Here is a 19,290-nt window from a genome sequence, read left to right on the forward strand (position 1 = left end):
GTGTGTTTTCATGCCCTGCAACTTTGCTAAATTCATTTAGTTCTATTATGGGCTGAATTATGTCACACTCTCAAAATAAATTTGTACTTTGAAATCCTAACTCCTAATATTCCAGAATGTAACCATATTTGGATAGGGTCATTAAAGAGGTAATTAAAATGAAGTCATTAGGGTGTCCCTAACCCAACATGACTGTGTCCTTACAAGAAAAGAAAATTAGGACACAGACGCTCAGAGGGAAGGTGATGTGAACATATAGGGAAAAGACAGCCATCTACAAACCAAGGAGGGGGCTGAGATACCCTTTGGTCATGGCCCACAGAAAGAGCCACCTCTACTGACACCCCTGGTCTCAGATTTCTAGCTTCTAGAACTGAGAAAATAAAAGCCTGTCTTTCACATATATAGACACTTTTCCCAAGAAGACATCCAGATGGCTAACAGACATGTGAAAAGATGCTCAACATCACTCAGCATCAGGGAAATACAAATCAAAACCACAATGGATACCACCTCAAGACAGTTGAGAATGGTGAAAATTAACAAGACAGGAAACAACAGATGTTGGCGAGGATGTGGAGAAAGGGGAACCCTCTTGCACTGTTGGTGGGAATGTGAACTGGTGCAGCCACTCTGGAAAACTGTGTGGAGGTTCCTCAAAGAGTTAACAATAGAGCTGCCCTATGACCCAGCAATTGCACTGCTGGGGATTTATCCAAAGGATTAAAAAAATGCTGATTTAAAGTGGCACATGCACCCAAATATTTATAGCAGCAATGTCCAGAGTAGCCAAACTATGGAAAAAGCCATAGTTGATGGAAAAATGGAAAAAATGTCCATCAACCGACAAATGAATAAAGATGTGGTAAATACATTTAATGGACTATTACTCAGTGATCAGAAAGAATGAAACCTTACCATTTGCAATGACATGGATGGAACTAGAGAGTATTATGCTACAGAGAATAAGTCAGAGAAAGACAAATATCATATGATTTTACTTGTATGTGGAATTTAAGAAACAAAACAGACAAACATGGGGAAGGGAAGGAAAAATAAAGTAAGATGAAAACAGAGGAGGCAAACCATAGAAGACTTAAATATAGAGAACACCCTGAAGGTTGTTGGAGCAGGGATGGGCTAAGTGGGTAATGGGCACTAAGGAGGGCACTTGTTGGGTGAGCACTGGGTTTACATGCAACTGATGAATCATTAAATTCTACTCCTGAAAGCAATACTATACTATATGTTAACTAACATGAATTTAAATCTTTAAAAACATCTTTCATTTATGGCCTTATTCACGTTAAGAAGGTTCCCTTTTAATTCCTAGTTTATTATTTTTTTTTTATCACGAGTGCTAAATTTTGTCAAATGCTTTTTTTGCATGGAGATGATCATGTGTTTTTTTTCCCCTTCATTCTATTATATGATATACTACATTGACTGATTTTCATATGTTGAACCATTCTTGCATTCTGGGAATAAATACCATTTAGTTATTATATATAATCCTTTTTGGTTCCTTTTCACAATTTCTCTTTAATGATATTTTGTTCAGATACGGTTTTCCTGATTTCCTTTAGTTATTTGTCCACAATTTCCTTTAGCTCACTGAATACATTTTACATTGATTTAATAGTTGATTTAATGTCTTTGTCTAATAATTCCGAAGTCTGCGCTTCTTCTGGAATGATTTCTGTCAAATTCTTTTTTTCCTGCAAATAGGTCATTCTTTCCTTTTCCTTTGTATGTTGCTATGAGTTGGACTGTGTCTTCCCAAAATTCATATGTTGAAGTCCTAACCCACAGTATCTTAATATGTGACCTTATTTAGAAATAAGATCATTGTATATGCAATTAGTTAATATAAGGTCATTCTAGAGTAGGGTGGTTCTCATAACCCACTATGAATGTTGTCTTACAAAGAGAGAAAATTTTGGATACTCTGATACACTAACAGAGAATCCCACATGAGGATAAAGTAAAGTCTCCAAGCCATGGAATGACAAAGATTGCTAGCGAAACACCAAAAACTAGGAGAGAGGAATGGGACAGATTCTTCTTCACAGAAACCAAATGGAAACAACCCTGTCAACACCTTGATGTTGGACTTTTAGCCCCTAGAACTGTGAGACAGCAGAATGCTGTGGTCTAAGCCCCCAATTTGTGGCACTTTATTACGGTAGACCTAGTGAACCAATATATATGCTCTGTTGTTGTTTGTCTTGAGTATTATAATATGGTAACCCTGGAAATGACATATTTCCACCTCAGAGATTGCTGTTTTTTTGTTTGTTGAGAGCTGGAGTCATCTGACTTTTCCAAGCTGTTTCTGCATACTGTGTATTCACTGTTGCGGTTTCTGTCCATTGTCTCTGAGGTCACCCAGGGACCTGACAACGATGTCCTTAAATGTCTGACTTCCAAAATGGGGGAGAAGAGAATATTCTCTCTTGAAGTCTCACCGCAGCAGGGAAGCCACTTCAGCTTATGGAGGCTGGTGCCAATTTCTCAGCAATCAGAAGCAGGGACCGGCAGTCAAAACACTGCCCCAATTTCTGGAGGACAAAGTCCTTGCTGCCCAGTCTGGCACCAGCAAGCTGCACCAGGAACAGAGACCACCAACCTGCCAACTGCTCACCACGGTGCTAGGTCCGTGGGACATTGGGCATTACTGAAACATGGAAATCCACCATAGTCTTCCAGCCTCGTCCTCTAGCTCTCCTCTGGGCGCTGAAAATACTCAACTAGATTCCAGAGTTCTAGAAGAACTGCTTCAAACACTTCCTGCCAGCTCAGTTTGTTGTCTTAGTGAAGGGATAGATTCCTGGAGCTTCCTACTTCACCATTTTCCATAATATCACGCCTGTTCATCCATCTTTATTGTTGGGTAGTATTCCCATTCATGTATACATAGAAATGAAACTAAGTCTTCATTTCTCTGGGATAAATGCTCATCCAATGGGTTTTTAATTTCTGATACCATATTTTGCATTTCCAACAGGTATCTGTTGTTTCTCTAAATGTTACTTCTGAAGGTACGTCCTATTTTCTGTTCACGAGTGTAAATACATTCTTTCTTGCACATGTACACAGTCTGTTTCTTTTGAGTCCTTTGATTGTCTGTTCATATTAAATGTTGGGGATTTATTTGTTTGTTTGTTTATTTATTTATTTATTTTTAAATGGGAATTTAAAAGATGTTTAATTTGGGGAGGGTCATGAAACTATTCTTAATCTTGATTCTAATGATGGTTTTCACAAGTGTTTCAACTCATAAAACTACACACACACAATCTTCATCTTGTTATATGTAAATTATGCCTCAATGTTGTTTTTCCAAAGTTTGAAAGTTCATTTTCATAGCTTATTGAATTTGAATTTCACTGTCCCATTATCTAATCTTGAAGTTTATTTGGGGACCCTTTATCAGTATCTTTAGGTGTTTTGGAGCTTGTCAGAGTCCCCTGAGAAATCAGACTCTAACCAACCTCTGGCCAGAGAAGGGTAAAGGGCCGGTTGCCAGAGTTCTGGGAACTCAGTGGAAGAAGGGTAAAGATTCAGTATATATTTGCTTAACTTGAGTATTGTGCTGAATCCCGCCTTCACTTGATAACACTGCTCCCTAGTCAGGAGGTCTTTGGTTTCAACCATCTCCATAAAATAACCTTCTAAATATTTGCCAGTGTATGGAGAGTGTCAAGAGGTGACACTCTCACTGTTTCTTAAAGGATCTTTGGTCTGCTTGTCAGCTGGCCTCCTACCTCACCTCCAGACGTACACGGTGTTACCAATTTTTGAGCCTTTGTGGACTCTGATGTAAAGCCAAATTGGTTTCTTGACTTTTCCCTTACCAGCTTATAATCTTTTTTTAATCCGTTGGGTTACTTATCACTCATCTATTTGGGTTTTTTTCCCCAAAATGTCATCACTATTTTGTCTCCTTTACTATCCCTCTATCCTTCAGAGATTATTTTTAAAGGCAGATCTCTTTCCCTCAGAAGTTTATTGACTTCATTCTATTGTCTTTGGCACTGAATGTCATTATGAAAAAGCCTGGGGCCAGGCTGGTTCATTGCCCTTATGAATAACTAGCTTAACTAGAACGTGTCTGTGTCACTGGTTTCTTTTAGAAAATGGTAAGTTATTCTTCAATATTAGGTGTTTTCTTCTACTATATCTCAGAATACCACTTCTGTACTACTTGTTAGGTTTTTTACTGCAGAGTATGAGTTATATTTATATTGGACCATCCTTGCCTACCCTTCCTCCTTCCCCTCCTTCTCCTCCTTCCTCTTCTCCTTCTTTTCCTCTTCCTCCTCCTTTTTCTTCCTCTTCTTCTCTTCTTCTTTTTCATCCCCTTCCTTTTCTTTTTTTTCTTCTTCCTCTTTTTCTTCTTCATCCCCTTTCTCCTCTTCCTTTTCTTCTTCTTCCTCTTCCTCCTCCTTCTTCTTCCTCTTTTTTTTAGAGAAAGTGAGAAGGGGAGGGGCAGAGGAAGAGGGAGAGAGAGAGAAAATCTTAAGCTCCATGCTGAGCTTGATCTCATGACTCTAAGATGATGACCTGAGCAAAAATTAGGAGTCGAACATTTAACTGACTGGGCCCCACCCCAGAGCCCCTATCATCTTTCTCTCAACTTTTCTTATATAACTAACTTTCTTCTCAGTCATCTTCTTCTTTTGATTCCAATGTATTTGGTAGTTTAGGGTAGTTCAGTGGTTTGATTCTCAAATGTGACCTTAACAATCTGTGCAGGTGTTACTCTCCTGCTCCCCGCTTCCATGGAACAGGTATTCACCAGGAAGAGAGCCTGGGATTGTTTACTCAGGAGAAATCCTGGTGTCTCTTTCTCATCTCTATCTCTTCTCCTAAGGGCAGTATCAGGCATGGAATCACTGCACCAGGGAAGAACACACGGTTTCTTTTTATCTGTCTCCTTTGGGTGACATTTCTCCAAGTGTTGGCAGGGCTGTTTAGCCTGGCCTTTTCCATATCATAGTAACAAGCAAAGGAAACTACAAGTCCACAGACTGTGCCACAGGAAAGAACATGGGGAGTTTTTAGAACAAACATTAGACCAGTGTGACTGGACTACTATAAGCAGGACATACAGCAGCATGAATGGCTTGATTACACGATGCCTCTTCTCACAAACAGTGAGGAGTTCAGATCGTACTGAGCCCTGGGAAATCACTGAAAAGCTTTATGCTGGGAAGTGGCATAACTGGTGTGTATTTTTAAAAGTTCCTCTGGCTGATGTGTGATGACCAGATGGGAGTGGGCTAAGAGCAAATGCAAGGGAGACGAGGAGGAAGGCTACAGGCAAGAGATGATGGTGGACATGGGACGAGGAGGGCAGGGATGGAAATAAGTAGGTACACACATAACATACTCGGGGGGTAAAAGTGATAGCACTTCCTGGTAAGCTGACTATTGATGTTGACCAACAAGGAGGGATTAAGGATAGCTTTCAGTTGCACCAGCATGGAGAGAGGGTCTTACTGGGTACCCAAAATCTCATTAGATTCACAAAGGAATTCATATTAAAACAAGTTAAAACCTTGGTGCTAGATACTCAACAATTTTGTATTAAGTCAGGCCAGCAATGAGCAGCAAATCAGCACAGCCCTACATTTCAGCCCCTTCAGGAACTACCTTTTTATTATACTGTGCTGTGGCATTATGCTGCAGGACTGCACTTCAGGATCTAATAAGAAACAATTCTATAAAACCCATCATCATATTCACTAAGGGGATATTTTAAGGCCATTTTTCACCATATCTCCATGCCCCTTTTGTAGAAACTTGGGAAATCTCTCTCAGTTCTCCCTCTTCTAGTCAGGTAGTAGGACACATGGAGGAAGATTTTTAGGTTAATTCTAAAGCAAATCTATGTGACTTTACGGCACGAATTCTGTGAACCGGCAAATTCGCCTTTCTTCTAACACCAATCATAATTTTTCCTACCCACATTTTCTTCCCACCTTGATTTCTTCACTTTGAAAAAATTTTATATATGTATTTTTGAGAGGCTTCCTCAAATCTCTTTATAATAGGAATTTTTAAAAATAACAATAAATCAAATTTCTGCTCCTGTTAAACACAATAAATATATCATTATAACAATATAGAAGAAAAGGTTAGTTGATCTGCAGTGAGGCTTAGGAAGAAGACCCTAAAGTAATCCCACAAACCTAGGGGACTTTTTTCCTATAAAGATATTCCTATGTCTGGGGTATAGTTTTCTACAGGCTTCCTCTCATGTGCCCTGCCTTTCTATCTTAATTTCTCATTAATTTCAAAAGATTTAGAACTAAGTGTTAAATCCATAACTGTTACCATCGATTTTCCAAGACTCAAGTAAAAGTTCATCACTGCAGGAGAAAAAAAAAATGGCTCATTATTACAAAGAATTAATTGTAAACCCTGATCAAGTCATGTCCTCTAAAACATACATTTCTCATCGAAAACAATAATCTAAAATAACATCATAAAGTTTTAATTATGCATTTTCCCACTACTGGAATGTAAATAAGAGCTTCAGTTAGTCATCAGGCCATTTAACTAGTACTATGATTTCAAGAAAATGCCAGTAATTGACGTGATGTCAAGGGAGAGGAATACAATCCTCTTGTGCTGAAAACATCAAGTACTAATAACCCTCCAACTCTTTTTATTTCTCTCTATCCCTCCTATGTTGGAAGGGTGTGCAGAAAAAGCCACTCAAACTAACCATCAAATTATAATGTAAGACAATACTTATAATGTAATACAAGAAGAGATGGGACAGGGGTAAAGGAGAGGTGGAAATAAATGTGTGCAAAGGAAATCTTTTTTGGGAATCTGACAGCCCACAGCCCGCAACAGGGTGACAACCTTGGGAACTGCCCACCCTCCCCACCCTGAGCCCCTTAACAATGCAGGCTCCCCAGGACCATGTTGATGTGACAGGAGCTCTGGCCATGCTGAATGGAAGTGGGTGGATGGCTGATCCAGCTCGGACCAATCAGATATCCTCTTCCATAATTTAGAATTGAGACTGAGAGGTAGCAAGTCCTCCTAAGACCAGAATTATTAGATAAACTCGTTTGTAGAAAAAAGGGCCTATTTTGGTTGCTATGTGCATTCCAGAGGCAAAGTCTGTGTGCAGAAACAGAAGAATGAGCTGCACGCATACATGAACTGAGATGATCTTGCAGTTCCTAGTTCTCATCCTTTCCTAAAGCCTTGATACACTCCTGAATTCCAGAGAGTCTTATAAGCACCTTCGTATATAAGCTTACTCAACTAGACATTTACCACTTGTAACTCAAAAGTCCTAGTGCATACATCATTTGTTCCCCTTTCCCCAACTGTATTATTATTATTAGCTAAAGAGATAGGGCTTAAATCACTTAATTTCTAATTTTCCTAAAATAGGAATAGGATTTCCTACAATCTAACCATTACAGTAACTTACAAAACAAAAAGTTTCTGCAAAGCCAGTTGATGAGAAATTCTGAAAAAGTAAGCAGCAAAACACAATCTTACTTCGAGATTCTCTTTTTTATACATTTCAATAGCTTTCTCTTCAGATAATCCACAGCAGCCATATTCCAAAGGAGTAAACACTGTAGTTGGAACATTTACATAATCACACTGAAAGATAAACAAATTACATCTGCTTATTTTGTGACACTTTTCACAGCAAAACTCTACATTTAAGTATATTTATAAAAAGAAAATAAATAAGTCTGGTTCAGTGTGACTGATTCTTCCATTTTACTGCTTTAGGGAAATTTGTAGTTACACTCAAAGTATGGGGTGAGCCCAATTCCAGGGCAGAGACCACACCCTGGGCAGTGTGGACCAGCAGGACCAGCTCTCCCAGAGCCCCAGCCTGACTTCCATTCTTTTTTTTTTTTTTTTAAGATTTTATTTATTTATTCATGAGAGACACACACACACACAGAGGCAGAGACACAGGCAAAGGGAGAAACAGGCTCCTGTGTGGGGAGCCCAACGTGGGACTCAATCCTAGGTGCCCAGGATCACACTCCAGGCCGAAGGTGGCGCTAAACTGCTGAGCCACCCGGGCTGCCCCTGACTTCCATTCTAAAACTGAGCAGCAGAGGCAGAGATGGTGCCCCTTTTTGCCTCAACAGACACTCTGTAAAATGTTTTCTTTCCATCTCCATGATTCCAGACCCTGCTCCCCTGGAGTACTTCTACTAGGTGACCAAGAACTATGCCATTTCATTGGAAGCCGAGACCACTCTTGGCCATTCACATAACTGTGTGCCACAGAGATGCGCAAAGAAGCAGTTTAACAGCGCTGGACCGGGTGACTGCCCTGGACCACCAAGGGGAGATGACATGTGTAGTAGGGGGCTAACAGAGGGGCCAGGATCTCCTAAGTCCTGGGGTTCTGACAGAACTCCCACAAAGCCTGTATCAGGCTAAGGCAGAGCATGAGCGGACACGCCGGGAGGCTGAGGCCCTGACCCTATTTGTGGCTTCCGGCAGCTCTATGCACCTGCCCGTGGGAAAGTGTGAGCACAGGTGGCACCCTTGGCTGGAAGGGAGGGTCTTTGTGATGGCCTGGAGAACTGGAGCACACGGGGGCAAGCATCACTAAAACGGCAGCAGGCAGGAGCAGAGAAAGGGTGGAGGGGGCACCCAGAGAGGAGGGTCACCAGGCCTGCCCATCCACAGCCCCAGAAGGGCTGCCACTGCCCACATGTCCCCCAACCCTGCCACCAGGGTGTAGGTGATTACGTCAAGGGTGACCTCTAACCCACAGACAGCTAATGCACAAGCTGGCCAGACATCTATGCAGAAAAAGGTGAACTACATCAATCAAATTCTCCCATTTATAGGAAAATGAGCTAGAAGCAGAGGAAAAATCCCCCAGTGGTAGTGGAACCAGAAGAAATGCACCTGTGGAGCTGTGGTCACGTCAGACTAACCGAAGAGCCCCCTGCAAACCGCTTTGTGTACCAGGGCCCAGGTCAGCCGTACCCGACACAGTTCTAGCTCTAAAAGAAGGATGGCCCAGCCCTAACTCGGCTCTTGTTTGAAGTCACTACGTGTTTCAACTCCCTAAATTGTAGGATCCTTGTAAGAAACCCTCTCAGTCTGCCTAGTGGGAGTTTCCATTTGTTGTTACCCCAAACAAAAACAAAGTCAGGCACCACCAGGTATCCCTACATCAATGATGTTGATTATGTACAACATACATCAGCCTAGAATCTCGAACTTAGATGCTCTAATACCACGTCACATTTGCTAACCTGCAAATCGTAGGGAAGCCAAGCATTTTTCTTTTTTCCAACATGGCTAGAAAAAAAAAATCATATAACCATAGGGATCACCTTAGTATTTTCTGACTTCTGTTAGGCCCACAAATACTCATCAATCCTTTTACAGTTGACCCTTGAACAATGTGGGGGTTGGGGTGCTGACCCCCCATGCAGTCAAACATCCATATACAACTTTTGACCTGCCAAAAAAACCTTAATGGCCCACCACTGACTGGAAACAGTTGATTTAACACATATTTTTAAGTTATACATATTGTATATTATATTTTCACAATAAAATAGAGAAAAGAAAATGTTACTAAGAAAATCATAAAGAAGAGAGAATACATTTATAACACTGTATCGTGTTTATTGAATCCACATGTAACTGGACCCACACAGTTCAAACCCAAGATGTTCAAGGGTCAGCTGTACTGACCAGCAGCTGACCCTCTGACCCATGGCTTTTTTTTTTTTTTTTGACCCATGGCTTATTACAGAGGAAGCCTCATTCTCAACAGATGCCTCTGTCTTCCGTTCCCTATCAATTAAGAATAATCAATAGGAAATTCCTCAATGTTCCTTCCTTTCACCTAAAACATTTTCTCTACATTTTAAGCCATGTCCCCACCTGAAGTTGACTTCATCTAGCCCTCCCCATAGCCTTCCTTCTAGTTCTATACCTTTAAGATCTTTCTTTCTTCATACCCTAAACACACTGCTGCATCTTCAGATCTCTCTGCCCCACTGCCACCTCAATTCACATCTTAAAGCATTAGGCAACTACTCTGCCTCCATGCACCCTGATGTGCTAATTGCATTGCCCTACTGTATGTTCAGCACCCTGGGCCCACCCTTTGATGCCGCCCGCCTCCAGCAATGCCTCCATATATGTTCAAGGTCTTCCTTCATGACCTTACAAAGCACCTAGAGTAATAAAATAAGCAGAATGCAGCATCCTTTATGAAGACTATGTACTTAAAACACGTCACCTGAACCTAATCATGCAAAACAATCAGAGAAACCCAGAATAGGAGACATTCTACAAGGAAAGTAGCCTGGACTCACCAAAAATCAAAGTCACACAAAAATAAAACAAGCAGGTAAATTAAGGCAGGGGACCCATTTCAGATTAAAAGAGACTTAAGGGGAGCCCCGGTGGCTCAGCAGTTTAGCACTGCCTTCGGCCCAGGGTGTGGTCCTGGAGACCCGGGATCCAGTCCCAGGTCAGGCTCCCTGCTGGAATGGAGCCTGCTTCTCCCTCTGCCTGTGTCTCTGCCTCTCTCTTTCTCTCTCTGTATGTCTCTAATGAATAAATAAATCTTTAAAAGAAAGAGAGAGAGAGAGACTTAAGAGTCAGAAGAGCTAAATGTACCACGTAGATCAAACCCGTGCATGTGCACACACTTAAAAGAAATCTGAGGAAATTGAACAGTATCACATTTTTATTGAATTTCTCAGATAGAACAATGAAACTGTGGTTGTGGAAGAAGATCCTCGTTCTCAGGAGATGCCTGCTGAATATATAGGGGCAAATGTCATTGATGCCTGCCACTTACCTCAAAAAGCTCTGGGAAAAGAAGTACATGCATGGTACACATAAATATTCAGAAAAGGAGAGAGAGCCAAATGGCAAAACATTAATAACTGGGGAATATGGTTGAAAGGGTAACATGGGTGATTATTATTATTTTTCCTGTGGTTTGACATCTTTCTAAATAGAAAGATGGAAGAAATAAAGGTCTTCAATAGTTCCCACTGCCTGGAGAAGGCTATTCTAATTCTTTACTGTGGCATAAGAGATTTTTGATGGGCTGGCACCAAGTGAATTTTATAGTCTCATTCCCAGTTGAATCCTTTATCCCCAAGTATTATGCTTGCACACACCCCAAATGCTCTAAGTATTGTAGAAGGAACAATTCTTTGTAGACAAAACATTTGGCATTCCTCACCCCTACACAGGCCCTTCATCTGGCAAAACTTCCACATGTCCACAGTGCTCTCATGGAGTACAGCATGGTGTCCCCAGTTGGGAACTCTAACAGACTGCTCACAGTCCTGGAGCGAACCAAGCCCCACTGAGCTCTGTGCTTGTGTCTGCATTATAGACTTACCAGAAAAGCCCAGTGCTCAGTTTTGATTACTCATCCTACAAAGCCAGTCTCACATCTTTGAAGACAATGAAAGGTGCAGGAGATGGCATCACCTTCACACCTGGCAGAGGTGAAACTGAGGCACAGAGACTTAAAACAACCTGACCAGGTTCACACACCACAGGCAGGGCCAGGAATCGTCCATCCCGGATGCCTTTTTTTTTTTAAATTAATTTATTTTTTATTGGAGTTCCATTTGCCAACATATAGCATAACACACAGTGCTCATCCCATCAAGTGCCCTCCTCAGTGCCCGTCACCCAGTCACCCCATCCCCCTGCCCACCTCCCTTTCCACCACCCCTAGTTCGTTTCCCAGAGTTAGGAGTCTCTCATGTTCTTTCTCCCTCCCTGATATTTCCCACTCATTTTTTCTCCTTTCCCCTTTATTCCCTTTCACTATTTTTTATATTCCCCAAATGAATGAGACCATATAATGTTTGCCCTTCTCTGACTGACTTATTTCACTCGGCATAATACCCTCCAGTTCCATCCACATCGAAGCAAATGGTGGGTATTTGTCGTTTCTAATGGCTGAGGAATATTCCATTGTATACATAGACCACATCTTCTTTATCCATTCATCTTTCGATGGACACCGAGGCTCCTTCCACAGTTTGGCTATTGTGGACATTGCTGCTATAAACATCGCCATCCCAGATGCCTTACCAGACCAACTGGTTACAACTAACTGTCCCTTGTCCTAACTTACTCATGATCCTCTACTCAGCTGGGAAGCCCCTTGGCACTAGAACCACACCAATCCTTTGTATATCACCTACCATGATATCTTGCATACAGCAGACACTCAGTATTTGTTGAAAATCATTAGTAAATACTAATTTATCTGTGATGAACCCTTTACTTACAAAACAAGTACACAAGTGTTGGTTGTACTGATCTTTTTAATCACAATTTTGATCTAGATGTCATCTCAAAAGTAGGAAACTCACCTTTTCTAAACGGCCCGCAAAAAGTCTTCGAGCCAGCAGCTTGCCTGCCTGTATGGCAACAGGTGTGAGCTCAAGTTTACCCTCCAGAATATCCCCAACAGCATAAACATAAGGCACATTGGTCTGTTCCACATCATTTACTGGTATTTTGCCACTCCTATTAGATTTTGGAAAGGAAACAAATCCATTATGATTCATTCTGTACTTCTGGATGACTAACACTAACTTTTCCAAGAGAAAATGACTAAACACATAGAGCAAAGAGCTCCCTCTAAGAAGTGAGGCACCACATCAATAATGTCTATAAGACCAATGGCTGAAATCATAAAGGTTCTGTAGCTAAAAAAAAACACCTTTCTGGTTAGTGAAACCACACTCATTTTTTAGATGCAAAGAATAGCTCCAGATTTCCCCCAGTGTCCAACTTAGAGCTTTGAAATTTTTCTCCTTGCCTGACCAACAACATAAAAATTCACTCTAAATAAGACAGTGGGTGAAGACATTTCCACAATTTATTTTTTAAAATCACTGTTTAATGTATCAGTTTTTTAAGGTACATATCAAAGAGTTACTGATTCATTAATGAAAAAAACTGATTACTGCAGAGCTGGCATAGTACTTATTGTGAAATAAACTTAAAGCATTAAAACTGTGCATTTTAGTAATTAAATAAAAATTTCCAAGAGGTGATCTATAGAAATATTTTTGCTTTGTGCAGCAACAGTGCAATGATCCCATGTGTACTTACTTCTCATTGATTTTGACACCAATCTTCTCCAAACCTATTTTCCTTGTACAGGAGTCACGACCAATTGCCAACAAAACCTATATTTAGAATGAGATCAAAAACACAAATTTTCAACATCAGGAATGAAAGAGGGAACATCACTATAAATCCTTCAGACATTAAAAGGATAATAACAGAATACTATGAACACCCTATGCCAATAAATTTCACAACTTAGAGGAAACACTCCTTAAAAGACAGTTTAGCAAAGTCACATTTGTGCAAACCTGAATAATTCCATGTTATGTGCTAAATTACGTCCCCCTACCAAACTCACATGGTAAAGTCCTACTCCCCCAGTACCTTAGAATATAATGTATTTGGTGATAGGACCATTAAAGAAGTAATTAAGGTAACATGAGGACATTAGGGTAGGGGACCTAATCTGACTGGTCTCCTTATAAAAAGAGGCAGTTGGGACACAGATGACACAGACAGGGACAACCACATGAGGACACAGGGAGAAGGCATCATCTACAAGCCAAGGAAAGAGGCCTCAGAAGCAATCAAATCTGCTAGCACCTTGATCTGGCCTCTAGTCTCTAGAACTGTAAGAAACTAAATTTCTGTTGCCTAAGTTAGTCTGTGGTGTTTCCTTATGGGAACCCTAGCAGAGGAACACACCCCATCCTTATTGGAGAAACTGAATCCACAATTTGTAAACTGCCCATAAATTAACTCCAAACCAAATCACTTCACTGGTAAAGTCTATCAAAAATTAAGAAAGAAATACTACTAATGGGCTACAAACTCTTTGTAAAAAGAAAAAAAGAGGGAGGGAACACTTCCCAAGTCCTTTTTATGAGGCCAGCATAAACAACTGACACAAAAATCAAAAAGGATATTGAAATAAAATTATGACCCAATATTCCTCATGAACATAGATACAGAATCCTTAACAAAATGTTAGCAAATGAAATATAGTAATATATAAAAAAGGATAATTTATCATGACTAAGTGGGGTTTGTCCCCAAAATAAAAATGTGGTTCAACATGCAAAAAAAATCAATGTAATTAATCATACTAATCAAATAATGGAGAAAACAATTTAATAATTAACCAATAAATATGGGGAAAAAATTTGACAAAATTTAACACCATTTGAGGATTTTAATTTAGTTTTCAGCAGATTAAAAACAAAATAAAACATCCCTAACCTGTTAAAAGGCATTGGTTAAAAAAAAAGAAAAAAAAAAAAACCAACTCTACAGCTTATATCCTGTACAGCAATGATGAAAGACAGAATGCTTCACCTCTCAGGTGGGAGCAAGATAAGGATGCCCACTCTCAAGCAATTTCTATTCAGCATTTTACTGGAGGACTTAGCCAGTGTAACAAGGCAAGAAAAAGCTATAAAAGGCAGGCAGATTGAAAAAAACAAAACTGGCTTTATATGCCAATGTTAATCCCAAGAATCTATAATAAGGTCAGTGTACATAAATCATTTGTATTTCTATATATGACCAAGTAAACCCTGAACATTTAAAAATTTAAAATACCACTTTATAAATAACTTAAAAACATGAAATATTTAGACAAATTTAGCAAAATACATGAAAGAACTCTAGAGCAAAATGATAAAATATTGCAGAGATAAAGAATACATAAATGAAAAGATCTATGAAGTTAACACACACAAAAATTCAATATTGTTAAGATGGTCAGTTCTTCCAAACTGGTTTATATAATCAATATAATTCCAATCAAAATCTCAGTAGGACTTTTTCTGGTAGAAATTGAGAAGTTGTTTTTATTTTATTTTATTTTATTTATTTTTATTTATACATAAGTATTTGATTTACTTAATGGTATTGTAATTTTTCTTACAAATTTCGAATTCCAATTTTTCATTGCTAGAACACAATAATTTTTGTAATATTGCCTTGTACTTTGTGACATTTCCACTCACTTATTAGTTTAGGAGCATTTATTTAGTTTTTGGCATTTTTTTGATGCAAAAAAATATGTCTCCTGTGAACAGAGGCAGTTCTATTTCTTCCTTTCTAGTACCCATACATTTAAAAAAATTCTTGTCTTATTGTACAAACTAAGACTTCAAGTAGCATGCATTACAGATGAGACAAGCTATCTTTAAGTTATCTGGAAATGTAAAAGACCTTAAACCTGGAGGACTTACTCCATGGGTCTAAATTTACTATAAAGCTTCAATAATGAAAACAAAGTGGTGAAAGGAGACATCAATGGGTTTAAGAGTGCAGAAACAGACCCACAGTTAAATGGTCAAATGACTTCAATAGAGGCAGGAAAGCAACTCGGTGGAGAAAGGGAAGTGTTTTCAACAAATGGTACTGACCTGTATGGAAGAAAAAGAACCCATACTCCTACCTCATATATAAACAAAAATTAATTCAAGATGTATTACAGTCCTGAACTATAAAGTAGCTTCAAGACAAAATTATAAATAGATTCAAGAAGAAAATATAGGAAAATAGTTACATGACCTTTGGATGAAAGGATTCCTTAGGGCACGTACAAAGCATTAACCATAAAGCAAAAAATTGATAAACTAGACTTCATAAAAATTTTAAAACTACTGCTCATCAAAAGATGCCATAAAAAATGAATAAGCAAGTCATAGATAGGAAGAAAATATTCAGAATAGTTCTACCTAAAAACTGGTATTGAGATAGATACAAAACCCCTTTAACTTAAGAATAAAATTCAAATAACCCAACAAAACATGGACCAAAGATTTGAACAGATAAATGGAAAATATAATAAATGGCCAGTAAAAACATGAAAAGTTGCTCAACATCATTAGTCATCCGGAAGACTCAGATTAGAACCATAATAAGATACCACTACACATGCACTAGAATGGCTAACCTGAAAAAGCTGGATAAGCCTAAATGTTGAGGACATGGGCCAACCAAAACTCCCATGCACAGCTCGTGGAAATATAAAATGATTCATTCATTTAGAAGCTGGCAGTTTCTCAAAAAATTAATCATAGAAACTATCTTATGACCATTTAATTTCATTCCTAGGTATTTATCCATGAGAAATTAAAATACATGTCCACAAGGGCTTATGCAAGAAATCTTCACAGCAGTTTTAGTCACAATAGCCTAAACTACAAACAGCCTAGGTGTCCATCCACAGGAAAATGAACAAACTATGGTATATTCATACAATTTTATATTCATATAATTCATATGAGAAGAAGAACTAACTACAGATACACACAACAACACGGATGAATATGAGGAGTATATATCATATAGTTCCATTCCTGTGACATCTAGAATAGGCAAAACTAGTCTATAGTGACAGAATCAGAATAGGATTGCTTGGGGTCAGGGAGTGGGAAGGGGTACAGGAGAGCTTTCTGAACTCACAGAAATATTCTGTTATCTTCAAATAAGTATGGATTACACAAATATGTGCATTTGTCAAAACCAACTGAACTGTACATCTAAGATATGTGCATTTCACTACATATAAATTACACCTTATTATAAAAGTAAACAATCTACAAATTTAGATACCGTGAATAACTTTATACCAGTATATTCAATAACTTAGATGAAATGAACAATTAGTTCCTAGAAAAATATAACTAAAGTAACTCAAAGAAATAGAAAGCCTTAAAAACCCTATGACTGTTAAAGAAATTCAATCAATGGTTAAATACATGTATCTGTGGAAAATTTTAGGCCCAGATAGTTACATCAGTGAATTCTATCAAATAGACAAAGAAAATGTTCTAACATTACAAAAATGTTTCCAGAGAATAAAGAATTAATATACTCCAAACTTCTTTCATAAGCTAGAACAACCTTGATACCCAATCTGAAAAGTTGAATATATGAAAGGAAAATTATGAGCCAATATGATTCATGAATATTAATGCAAAACTTCTAAAGAACCAAATCCAACAATATATAAAAAGAACCATTACCAAGTTGGGTTTATACCAGGAACACAGAATTGATTGAACATTAGAAAATCAATGTAATTCAACACATTCATAAACAGATTAAGGAACACATTCATTAACAGATTAAGGGAAAAAAATTTTGATCAACAACTACAAGAGAAACACCATTACAATCAAATATCCACTCATGATTTTTAAAAAATGAAAAAGAAATAACCAAACAACCCTTGGCAAACAAGAAAAAGAAATTCTTCAACTTAATTAAGAATATCTAACAAAACCCTGCAAAAAAAATCACTGATGTTTAATGATGAAACACTGAAAACTTTCAATACTGAGAACAAGACCAGAATGTCTGCCACTGCCATTTCATGGAGGTCCCAGCTAGTGTACTTACACACACACAAAAAAAAGGAATAAAAAGTAAAAAAGCAGAAAGGAGGAAACAGATTTCTGTTATTCACAAATAGTATGAAGGCATACAAAGAAAATTCAAAATAATCTAAGAAATTCTCAAGTAAGAGCTTAGCAACATTATGGAATATTAAATCAAAACACACAAATTGGTAGCATTTCTATACACCAGCAACAAATTGTTAAAGATAATGACATTTTCCCAAAAAAACATCATTTATGACTACCTAAAAATACATTAAATACCTAGGAGTAAATCTAATAAAAGATGTTCTTGATTTACATATAAAGAAATTTATTAACTTTGTTAGGAATTATTAAGAACAACCTAAATTAAGGGGCATAATCCATAGTCACGGATTGGGAGACTGAATATTGCAATAAAAAGTTGCCAATTGATTAATATATCTAATGCAAGCATAATAAAAATATCAACTGGGGTTGATTTGTTTTGTTTTCTTATTTTTTGGCTTTGTTGATCCTCCCCATATTATTCCTTTTTTTAACTAAAAACAATCATGCATCTAACAGTATATAAAACATAAATGCATCTTTATAGTTTATAAAAGAAATGCTGACATCTAAATATCATCAGCTTAAAATAGAACTGTTGCCACCCGATAGAGTTCATGGACTATTCACATTGTTTGCAGATTTTATACTGTTTTTGAAAATAAGATTTTTAATGTTTTTGATTATAAGGTATATTCCATTTTTATTGAAAATATTCTAATGCCCAATGTAGAAGATATCTAATGCCCTGGAAGTAAGTACTGAAAACAGTCGGGTATATCTGGTATATTCCAGATTTTGTTCTACGTATAATTAATTGCCCATACACACATATTTCCTTACAATATTTTTCATATACACTAAAAACTACTAAATGTCAATGGCTCAACTACCTACCATATTTATCAGAGTTTTAAAAAGAATCAAAAGAAAAAAAAGTTAGGCCTGGTAGAATTTTCCCATAAACTTCATTTGTGCTAGTTTATGAGTGTGTTCAACTGCTTACTGCTTATAAAATAAAAACTTACTGTATTATATATTTCTTCAATAGTTTCTGGTCCTTCAGTGGATTTAGCCACTACTTTCAGCTTTCCAGGTGAACCTTTCTCCAACTGCTGAACCTAGTAGGGATAAAAAACATAATGATGATATCTATAGGTGACAGGAAATAAATGGGTCAGAGGGTGCACACATGTGTGTGTATAGGTTTTTTGGCTAAGTAAAGATAGAGAAAAAAGGACTGTAACAAGATATAATTTGGAGGTAGAAATAAATTAATGGATTAGTTGGTGGTAGCATAATAGGACGAATGAGGGATGCTTTCCAGGTGATGACTCAATAATTCATATAGACTATAATACCACTTACTGAGTACTGAGATAGGCCAGAAAGATGAGCAGGGGAATACATTTAGCAAGAAAATCAAGAATTTCATTTTTGTCTTAATAAACTTATGAGGAATTCAACAGAGATATCTCATAGCCAAATGTATAAATGGGTATGGAGTTCAGGAGAGATGCCTGAGCAGGATATACAGATCTGAGAACCACGAGCATTAGATAGATAACATATGGGCCTAAAGAAGGTACCAGCCAGTAACAAGTGCAGAGAGGAGAAGGGGGAACAGGCGCTCTGACATTTACAGGTTGAGGGGATGTGGGACCAGGGAGCTCAAGACAGGAGAATGATTCAAATGGAAAGAAAGTCAATTTCATTGAATGCTGCCCAGAAGCCCCACTACATAAGGACAGAGATATGACCAATGGATTTGACAGCATGGAGTTTG

The 19,290-nt window shown here is 38.1% G+C and overlaps 1 protein-coding gene across 1 annotated transcript in view; it reads right to left on the reverse strand.

Annotated features, from left to right (window-relative positions):
• The window catches only part of TXNRD3 (thioredoxin reductase 3), a gene marked incomplete at its 5' end in the record, with an annotated part of 52,901 nt that overhangs the window by 6,890 nt on the left and 26,721 nt on the right, over positions 1 to 19,290 (reverse strand). The window contains 4 exons of the mRNA XM_049097642.1: positions 7,534 to 7,641; positions 12,390 to 12,546; positions 13,138 to 13,214; positions 18,533 to 18,625. Of these exons, the coding sequence (XP_048953599.1) occupies positions 7,534 to 7,641; positions 12,390 to 12,546; positions 13,138 to 13,214; positions 18,533 to 18,625 (435 nt within the window). The remainder of the gene's footprint in view (positions 1 to 7,533; positions 7,642 to 12,389; positions 12,547 to 13,137; positions 13,215 to 18,532; positions 18,626 to 19,290) is intronic.

The sequence above is a fragment of the Canis lupus genome, chromosome 20, assembly GCF_003254725.2.
Source record: "Canis lupus dingo isolate Sandy chromosome 20, ASM325472v2, whole genome shotgun sequence".
NCBI lineage: Eukaryota > Metazoa > Chordata > Mammalia > Carnivora > Canidae > Canis > Canis lupus.